Below are 10,583 nucleotides of genomic sequence, written 5' to 3' on the forward strand. Positions count from 1 at the left end.
AAGTAATTGAATTAGTTGAGTAAATCTTCAAGTAAAATTGTATGAATGATAGAATATTAGTAAATTATATTGTGTAGAATGAATATTTGAACATGAGTGGTTGACTATGTGAAAGATGATATATTCTAGTGAATTTATGCATAAGGTACATGTACATAAGACTTGAGAAGTTGTACGCTCACTAGGTGTTTGATTAAATGCCTCAATGACAATCTTGGTAGTATTGAATAAATCACGAGTGAATGGTTTTGTATGTTGAAAGTTAATGCATTGATTGTTATATAAGTGGCATTGATACTTGAAAGTATGATTACGATTGTAAGGATTATGATCTAAATAAGAACGAATTCATGTAGGATCGAAAGAAGAAGGAGCTAGTTCCGGATCACAAACCAAGGCACAAGATCGAGGTAAGTTCGTTACTTACATGTTTACATATGAGTTTAATCAATCGCCTTCTTTAATGGCTTGATATACAAATTAAAGTGTTTGTTCCAAATAATAATGTGATAGTAGGAATCCGTATCGGTCCATAGTGATTGGGTCGGTTCGGGTTCGAATGAGAAGGAATTTAATGGAAGTTCTATCCTTGATCCGTGCTTAACGGATTATTGGAAGCGAATGAGAAAGAGTTGTGTTAATTGACTAGAATGAAATGGTATGGATTAAGATCAATTGGTAACTTATCATGTAAATCCGAGAATGTGTATTGTGATAGGATGAAATCGTTATGTGTACCATACTAATTTATTTTGTTGAATGGTTGTAGGTAAAGCACCCGTATGATTGTCTTTGCGCCGCTCGGATACGAACACACCTTGATCACCCGTGATGCGCTTCCGCAACCTTGTAGTAACCTTGTTAGTTTAAGGCTTTTGTCAAAGTTAGTAGTGTTGAAGTTTCATGTTTTTAATAGATGTTGTGAATACTTAAGTAACTTAAACTTGTTGTTTGAAACGGTAGTCTAAATGTATGGTCTTTCATATGGTTTCTTAAAGGTGTCGCTATTAGCGTATTTTGATATAGTAAAAACAGGGAAGTTGTTCAAATTGCGAACGGGTCATGCCGAAACTTTAAATTTTGATGATTAATTTATGAGTCGTTTTTGTAACTTTCAAGTATGGAATTTTAGGGTGTTACAAGTTGGTATCAGAGCCTAGGTTTGAGGGATTCGAACACATTGTAGTGCCCGAACTCAAACCGAAAGCTCACAAGGATTGGTGTGTTCGCTCCGAGACGCAAATAGAGGTAAAATTTTTAAGAAAGCTTTATAGTAATTAATGTTGTAAGTTATAAAGTGTTAGAAAGAAGTTTTGAATGTAACAATAGTGATAAATGGTGCATTAGAATACTTGGGGGTTATTAGAATTGAAACCGTGTGCGAAAACGGTTCGGAAAGGTCAAAAACATGAATTTTGGGGTAATTTCGCTGGGCGCTACCGTAGCTTACGGTGGCCACCGTAAGCTACGGTAGGTACTGGGCAAAATAAGAGCTGCCGTAAGACAGGAGCATCGGGCCGTAAGGAACAAATTGGCACCGTAAGCTACGGTGGTCACCGTAGCTTACGGTGACCATCAAAGTTGCTGAATTAATTTTTATGTTGTTTGTTTGAGCACGGGGTTTGTTTTAATTAGTTTCTAAGGCCCCGTAATCCTTTGCTAAGGACATTATGCATCAAGAATGTTGAAAGAAAATGTCTAATAAGAAAGAAGGCATGATTTAATGTGGAATGGTCTAGCAATACAACATTATCATCAAGAATGATAATGTGCAAAGTATGGAAAGTAAACAGAATGAAACATGTGATAGAATGAATATGTATGTGTCAAGAAGGATGTATAAAAAGAGAATTTTAATATATAGAATGAATGTTTTATGTAGATGACGGACGCAAGTAATGTTGATGATGCTGAAATAGCCCGTCAAGAGGCAATTAATAATAAAATGATGGAAGCGGCAGAAAAAGTAATGAATGCCAACCTTCCCAAGCTAGCTCAAGAAGTTGAGAGCCGAGTTTTAGGGATTGTTGACGAGATGATGGCTAGCAAGATTGAGGAGCTAAAGGAAATGATTGAAGGATCCAGAACTAAAAGTAAGGAACGAAGGTGTACATATAAGGATTTTATGGCGTGTAATCCCTTTTCATATAAAGGAGAGGTGGATCCAATAAAGTGTCAAAGATGGATAGCCAACGTTGAAGCTGTGTTTGTGCGTAGTCGATGTGAGAAGGAAGATCAAGTAATGTTTGCTACGGGTCAACTTCAGCAACAAGCAAAGGATTGGTGGGATACTAAATGTAAAGAGATAGGGGAAGAAAGACTCGAAACCTTAACATGGCAAGAGTTCAAAGAGCTGTTCCTAAAACATCATTGCCCACAGTCGGCAATTGATAGAATACAAGATGAGTTCTTGCATCTTCGTCAACAGAATGAGTCTATTGATGAAATTACCAATATATTCTATGATAAGTTGAAGTTCTGTGATGATTTCGTCAAATCTGAAAGGATGAAGATCAATCGGTACTATGGAATGTTGAAGGCTGAGTATAGGGAGTTCATTACTCCTTCAAAGTGTGAAACTTTGGGTGAACTCATCAATTTAGCCCGGGATAGGGAAATAGAACTGAAGCGACAAGTGGAAAGAGGAGAGAAAAGAGTTGCTGAAAAGCCATCAGCTACGAGTCCATCCAAGAAGCCTAAGCAACACGACACTAGAAGTAAAGGAGGATCGAAAAGTGGTATTACCCCTTGCAAAACTTGTGGAAAGCTTCACACCGGAGAATGCTTAATGGCAAAGAAGGGGTGTTATAACTGTGGACAGGAGGGACATTCTTACTTTAAGTGCCCTAGTCCCGTGAGGACGTGTTTCAATTGTTTCACTCCCGGTCATGTAAAAGCTGATTGTCCAAAGCTTAAACAACAAGGACAGAAGGATGAAAAGAAGAATGAAAATCAGAAGGCTCGGGGAAGAATGTTTCAGATTACCACCGAGGAAGCTAAGGCCTCACCGAATGTCGTGTCAGGTATTTTCTTAATCAACCAAATACCTGTGAATGTGTTATTCGATTCTGGTGCTAGCAAATCTTTCGTGTCAGACGAACTTATGTGTTACCCCTCTTTTAGAAGGGAACGAATGTCTGTACCCTTAGAAGTAGAAGTAGCGGATAGTAAAAGTTATTTGTTATGTGAAATTTGTAAGAACTGTAAGATAACCATAGAAAATGAAGAATTTGAAATAGATCTCATTCCTATGACTTTGGGGGAATTCAAGGTGGTAGTCGGGATGGATTGGTTATCCCGCTATCACGCGGAAATTCGATGCGAGGCGAAAGTTATTCATGTATTCTCACCTAGTGGGGCTCGAATAAGCATTTGTGGGGAAAGAAAGTTAGAAACAAAACTGTGCACGATTGTCGAGGCGGTGAAGCACGCAAGAAACGAGGGAAAGGTTTACTTGGTTTATGTAGTGGATACAAGACAGAAGGTGCCTGAAATTGGAAAAGTAGAAGTGGTGAATGAATATGTGGATGTGTTCCCGGATGAGTTACCGGGATTGCCACCTGAGCGAGAGGTGGAATTCCGAATCGAATTAAACCCGGGTGCCAAGCCAGTGGCTAAAGCTCCTTATAGATTAGCTCCCACTGAGATGCGAGAGCTAATGACACAGATACAGGAATTACTCGATAAGGGTTTCGTACGCCCGAGTGTGTCGCCTTGGGGAGCCCCGGTACTCTTTGTGAAAAAGAAAGACGGCACGATGCGCATGTGTATAGATTATCGAGAGTTGAACAAGTTGACCGTGAAGAATAAGTACCCTTTACCTCGAATAGATGATCTTTTTGACCAACTGCAAGGAGCAAGTTGGTTTTCAAAGATCGATTTGCGTTCGGGGTATCACCAACTTCGGGTACGGGAAGAAGATGTTGCGAAAACTGCGTTCAGGACCCGATACGGGCATTACGAGTTTTTAGTAATGCCATTCGGACTGACTAACGCCCCGGCCGCTTTCATGGATTTGATGAATAGAGTATGTCGGCCCATGCTGGATAAGTCTGTTATAGTATTTATAGATGATATCCTTGTGTACTCTCGCAGTAGAGCCGAACATGCAAATCATTTGCGTGAAGTGTTAGAGATTCTTCGGAAAGAGAAGTTATACGCTAAGTTTTCCAAATGTGCCTTCTGGCTTAGAGAGGTGCAATTTCTTGGCCACGTCATTAATAAAGATGGTGTTTTGGTAGACCCAACTAAAGTAGAGGCTGTTGTGAACTGGGTTCCTCCTAAGAACCCGAGTGAAGTGAGAAGTTTTCTGGGATTGGCTGGGTATTACCGAAGGTTTATACAGGATTTTTCCAAAATAGCGTTGCCTTTAACCAGACTAACCAAGAAGAATGAGAAGTTTGTGTGGGAAGTTGAGCAAGAGAAGGCATTCCAAACCTTGAAGGATAAGCTGTCTGACGCCCCAATTCTAACCTTACCCGAAGGTTCAGAAGACTTGGTAGTATATACTGATGCTTCACATCAGGGCTTGGGGGCTGTTTTAATGCAACGGGGTAAAGTGATAGCATATTCTTCAAGGCAGCTTAAACCACATGAAAGTAACTACCCAACACACGATTTAGAATTGGCTGCAGTAGTATTCGCGTTGAAATTGTGGCGACATTATTTGTACGGAATTAAAAGTACCATATATTCGGATCACAAGAGTCTCAAGTATTTCTTCGAACAAAAAGAATTGAATATGAGACAACGAAGGTGGTTAGAATTAATTAAGGATTATGATTGTGAAATCCTTTATCATCCCGGGAAAGCCAATGTTGTAGCAGATGCGTTAAGCCGGAAGGAATACCCATCACCCATACAAGTTAAGTCAATGAAGATGACTGTCACCCCTAAACTTTTGGAGGTAATCAAAGAGGCTCAAATGAAATCCTTAAATGGTGATCCGAAGAAGGAAAGAATGAAAGGCCTGATTGGGGAATCTGAAGATGAAATGCGAAAGCACTACCCATCTCTTTTTGGTACGTATTAAGGTTTCGGGGACGAAACCTCTTTTAAGGGGGGTAGATTTGTAACATCCCATAATTTATAAAATAGAATGCTTTAACAATTAAAAGTATTATATATTTAGTTAGGGTAATTGTATTAAAAATTTAAAGAAAGTTTATAAAAATCATGGAATGGGTTAGAAGGGGTCATAAACCAAGTTTGAGGGTTGTTTGTGTAACATGTGATAACATAAGAAATAAAAGTAATTAGGAAAATCAAAACCAGAAGGTTCTGGCTGTGTGTGGGTCGCGACCAGGAAGGAGGAACAAAGGGGAAACCCTAACCACTTCAATTAACCTCAAAATTCAGCAAGTTTAAGAAGGATTAGAGTCAATAACTGAATGCTAGTGCCTAGACACCCTCTAATCCAAGTGTTTTGAGCATAAGGTAAGATCAAATCTCATAATTTGATGTTTGTTGAGGAATTAGGGTTTATACCAAATCGTGATTCAGTATGAAATTAGATTGTATGTGAGTTAGTATCATCATGTAGAAGGTGTATTGTGCTTAAATTTGATTTACTAAAGATTTTGGGAAAAACCCACTTGTTTTAGTATGATAGTGAGCAAGTAATTGAATTAGTTGAGTAAATCTTCAAGTAAAATTGTATGAATGATAGAATATTAGTAAATTATATTGTGTAGAATGAATATTTGAACATGAGTGGTTGACTATGTGAAAGATGATATATTCTAGTGAATTTATGCATAAGGTACATGTACATAAGACTTGAGAAGTTGTACGCTCACTAGGTGTTTGATTAAATGCCTCAATGACAATCTAGGTAGTATTGAATAAATCACGAGTGAATGGTTTTGTATGTTGAAAGTTAATGCATTGATTGTTATATAAGTGGCATTGATACTTGAAAGTATGATTACGATTGTAAGGATTATGATCTAAATAAGAACGAATTCATGTAGGATCGAAAGAAGAAGGAGCTAGTTCCGGATCACAAACCAAGGCACAAGATCGAGGTAAGTTCGTTACTTACATGTTTACATATGAGTTTAATCAATCGCCTTCTTTAATGGCTTGATATACAAATTAAAGTGTTTGTTCCAAATAATAATGTGATAGTAGGAATCCGTATCGGTCCATAGTGATTGGGTCGGTTCGGGTTCGAATGAGAAGGAATTTAATGGAAGTTCTATCCTTGATCCGTGCTTAACGGATTATTGGAAGCGAATGAGAAAGAGTTGTGTTAATTGACTAGAATGAAATGGTATGGATTAAGATCAATTGGTAACTTATCATGTAAATCCGAGAATGTGTATTGTGATAGGATGAAATCGTTATGTGTACCATACTAATTTATTTTGTTGAATGGTTGTAGGTAAAGCACCCGTATGATTGTCTTTGCGCCGCTCGGATACGAACACACCTTGATCACCCGTGATGCGCTTCCGCAACCTTGTAGTAACCTTGTTAGTTTAAGGCTTTTGTCAAAGTTAGTAGTGTTGAAGTTTCATGTTTTTAATAGATGTTGTGAATACTTAAGTAACTTAAACTTGTTGTTTGAAACGGTAGTCTAAATGTATGGTCTTTCGTATGGTTTCTTAAAGGTGTCGCTATTAGCGTATTTTGATATAGTAAAAACAGGGAAGTTGTTCAAATTGCGAACGGGTCATGCCGAAACTTTAAATTTTGATGATTAATTTATGAGTCGTTTTTGTAACTTTCAAGTATGGAATTTTAGGGTGTTACAAAAACGTATTCTCGTACTTGCCAAAAATAATATATTTTCCCTTGTCAAAAATATGATATATTCTTGTAGTAATTGTAAAAATCATATTTTCATTTCCTTGGTGTCCAAAATATTATTTACCAAAATATACTTTGTGAATAAATTTTCCGGAATATTTTGTAAGTCTTATTCCATAGTTCGGTTTCACCAATATTTTGTGTATAACTTGTATATTTATTCCTTGGAATTTTTGGTAATATTTTGGATTGTAATTTTTGGTATTTTGAAGTGTTATATTATTTCATGTCCTAAAATAATACAACTAATACACAAAATATACAAATAATCACACACATGGTGTAATCTAAATATATATTTCCTAAATACATATTTAGTCACTTTTATTTATAAAAGCCAACCTCCAATAATTATAATTTTTGTAAAAAAAATTATGGCAAAGTTTATGTGAGTCGTTCATGGTTTAATACACACTTGTAAATATTTGTTTGGAAATACTTTTCTAAGTGTTTAATTTTTAGAATTTTTTTTTGCCATAGTTTCCCCTAAAAATGGAGGTTTCCATGCTTTCAAGCATATCATTTTCTTTTGTAAAATCAACACAATCAATCCACAATCAACAATAAGCAACTTTTACTTACCAACTTTGCCAAAAACAAGTATAATCTACTACTTCATGAACTTGAATATTTGTAAAAATTTGTAGGAACTTACTAGTGTTATTAGTAAGCCTTGTTACCTTCTAAAGTGTGATTGGCTCTTTAATAACTTCATTTTTAAAGAAGATAGATCTTTACAACTTCAAATCATATTTTTCAAGAATGTTTTTCCTTAAACTTTTCTTGTTACATAAGTGTTTCTATACTTATTTAACCCTTTAAAAAAGGTTCATTTGTGTAAGAACCAAGATTAAATTAAATTTATATTTTTAACTTGGTTTCTTTGAAAACTCATCCATAAATCTTTAGATCTACAAGTATTACTACTCACTTTGATCATTATTTTTCAAGAAAACATTTTGTTTTTTCAAGTTCATGCTTTATGTGTGGATGATATATCATCCTAAAACATTTCCATTCTCTCATCTTGCTAGATTATGTTTTTAATCATGATCTAGCAAGATCATTTGATGATATACATCAACTACATGAACAAATAACAATTATCAAGCAAATCAACACATAAACAACTTAGTTTCTTCATTAATCATGCTTATGTTCAAGTTTACTTCTTATGATTCTTAGTGTTCTTCAAGATTATGATTATGATTCTTCTTTTAACCACTTAAAATGGAAGTTAAATAGCAAGATCAAGGTTCTTACCACTAGCACAAGGCTAGGGATGATCAAGTGAAGAAAACAAGTGGATAAAAGCAAATAAGAGAGGTTCTTGATCTTCTGAAAGCTCCTAGCTCCTTTATGTGACCTCTAACACCTTTGTATATACTTGGATTATATGAGAATGGATGAATGATGGTGAGTGTGTGTGTGTTGAGTTACGACCGAGAGCACCAAGGGGAGAAGAGAGGAAAGTGTGTGTTCTAATGTGTGAAGTTATGAGCTCATGTTCACAATGTGCCTTCTTATAATCCATGTTAGGAGTTTATCTTATGGTTCTTGTGTTTAGGAAAGCACAAACATAATCTAATATAAAATTGAAATAAATCCAAGTGTGGGTCCCTTGTTGGGGTCGTAAGTAGGTGGGGGGTAGTAGTGTTGGTGCATATGTTTGTCGACTTCGTATTGTATAGAGTCTTATAACTAGAATGATAGACCAGGGCACGTAGTATGAGAAAAATGGGAAACTGAGCTGAACCAGCAGTTTCACACGAAGTGGCCAGTTCGTACGAACTGACCAGTTCGTGCGAACTGGCATGTTGCTGGTTCGTGCGAAGTGAGCTCCCTATATATATGTGTGTCTTGAAATTTCATTTGTAACTTCAGAACTTCTGATTCCAGTAGCGAAGCTTTGCCGAAGTGTCGCCAAGCCTGTAATACGTTGTAATATCAATCCAATCGACATTTAATCTACTTCTAAGTGTAAATCAAGCTGAATGAAGATCAAGTCAATGAATTCCGCCTCTAATTTGGTCAAAAACTCTTGTATCGACTTCGTGCATATGTTGATATAACTGTCATACAAGTAGTTAAAGAAAAAGAAAAGTGAATTTTCAAATGGTTAAAGAAAAAGAAAAGTGAATTTTCAAGTGGTTGAAAGAACAAGATGATGAATTAAACCCCATGTTTGTGAAATGACAAACAAACTAATTTTTCGGAAAAACCATTTTGATTAAAACAAACTCAAGTGTTTTGAAATCATAATGGGAAAATAGTTTGTTGTCAGGGGGAGTTCTGATTGTTTATGCCAAGAGAATGGAGAATTGAAGCAATTCACATCAGTTTGTCACTTTGTTTGTACAGTTTATTGCTTTCATTTTATAATTTTCCCAGAAAATCAGAAATTGAAACATATTTTTGATTTTAGGGTGAGTAAAAAAAATTAGAAATTTTGAAAATTTGAAAAATCCAAAAATCATGATAAAATCCAAAAACATGATAAAATCTAAAAAGCCAAAAACATCGAAGAATCAAAAATTGAGTTTTGTTGTGAAAAAGAGGAAATGATGGTACATCAGTAGACAATCACAGCATGCTAAAGAATTGGAAAGTCAAATGTGATAAACGGTCTCACTGATGATATGCCAGTAGGTTTTTACACATTCCGTAGAGTGTTTTTGAGATATAAACCTAAATATCAATACTTACTTATCTCGTGGGGAACATCTCTTGGATATATGGGTAACCCCCGAAATCTTGTTTGAAAGATTTTCTATTTCTGACATACTAGGTCTTTGTGCGTGATGATATCTGGGATATTATACCAGGACTTCTGATTTTGCGGAAGCAATAGCCTAGTCCTCGTATAATATTCTGCACTGCTTTAATCAAAAAAGCCCACCCTCAGCATAAAAATGATGAAACATTCAAAAATGCTAAATTTAGAACAGGATAACAACAAATTAAAAAGTTATCACGCATCGTCATATGTGCTTGAACGTATTTTCAATATAAAACCGGGAGATGGTGAGTCTGAGCAAAACAAGAAAGGCATTGGCTCAGAGTTTCATCAAGTTCCACCACCGGAAAAGTTTGCATTTTATGATGATGAAAAGGTCAAAAAAGCTTTCAACATGGTAGATCAATTGCCAGATAACATTGACATAACCTATTCCAAATCTGATGATTCTAGTGATTCAGAGGTGGTAGGTAAGGTCGTTGAAAGTGTGTTGAAAGAAGAGTCGGTTGATACAGGTAAATTTGAATCACAGGATGAAAATGAAGGTAATTTTCATGATAGATATCTGAAAAACTCAAAATCCGAGAAAAATTTGAATGATGATTCAAAAGGATTGGTTTATACCATGATTGGATCGGACAAATTATTCTTAGATGTTGTATTCCCGATTCAGAATGTGATTTCAGTAAAGGTTGATAAAGTTTTCAAGATGGTTGAGATTGAAAAATCTGAGATTTCAAAGTTTGCTAGAAAAGGTCACAAAACTTTTTATAACAAACCTGTTTTCAAGAAGAAAAACATGAAGGCTGGGTTGGGTTATAAAAGGAAACAAAATTGGAAGAAAAATGAAGTGCCAAATTCTAAGGAAAAAATGAGTTTCGTTCAAGGAAAAAGTTTAGCAGAAGAGAAAGAACTCAAATTTGGACGACTGTCTAATGATGAGTTTCATGCTCAGAAAAAGCAAAAACATCAGGTCAAAGATGTGTCCAAGAGAACATGTTTCAAATGTGATCAAATTGGACATCTTGCACAC

General features: G+C 35.8%; 1 protein-coding gene and 2 long non-coding RNA genes across 3 annotated transcripts; all 3 read left to right on the top strand.

Moving 5' to 3' along the window:
* Positions 1 to 359: 359 nt before the first annotated feature.
* On the top strand, positions 360 to 978 carry LOC110874307. The gene is made up of 2 exons (XR_002555830.2): positions 360 to 410; positions 770 to 978. It is a non-coding gene; the product is annotated as an uncharacterized LOC110874307 (long non-coding RNA).
* A 904-nt stretch (positions 979 to 1,882) lies between these two features.
* On the top strand, positions 1,883 to 5,032 carry LOC110875659. The gene is made up of 2 exons (XM_022123859.1): positions 1,883 to 3,727; positions 3,875 to 5,032. Exons 1-2 carry the CDS (start codon positions 1,883 to 1,885, stop codon positions 5,030 to 5,032), a joined length of 3,003 nt encoding a protein of 1,000 aa, XP_021979551.1.
* Positions 5,033 to 5,970: 938 nt separating this feature from the next.
* On the top strand, positions 5,971 to 6,606 carry LOC110874309. Its single transcript, XR_002555831.2, has 2 exons — positions 5,971 to 6,026; positions 6,386 to 6,606. It is a non-coding gene; the product is annotated as an uncharacterized LOC110874309 (long non-coding RNA).
* Positions 6,607 to 10,583: the final 3,977 nt, after the last annotated feature.

The sequence above is a fragment of the Helianthus annuus genome, chromosome 9 (assembly GCF_002127325.2).
Source record: "Helianthus annuus cultivar XRQ/B chromosome 9, HanXRQr2.0-SUNRISE, whole genome shotgun sequence".
NCBI classification, from domain to species: domain Eukaryota; kingdom Viridiplantae; phylum Streptophyta; class Magnoliopsida; order Asterales; family Asteraceae; genus Helianthus; species Helianthus annuus.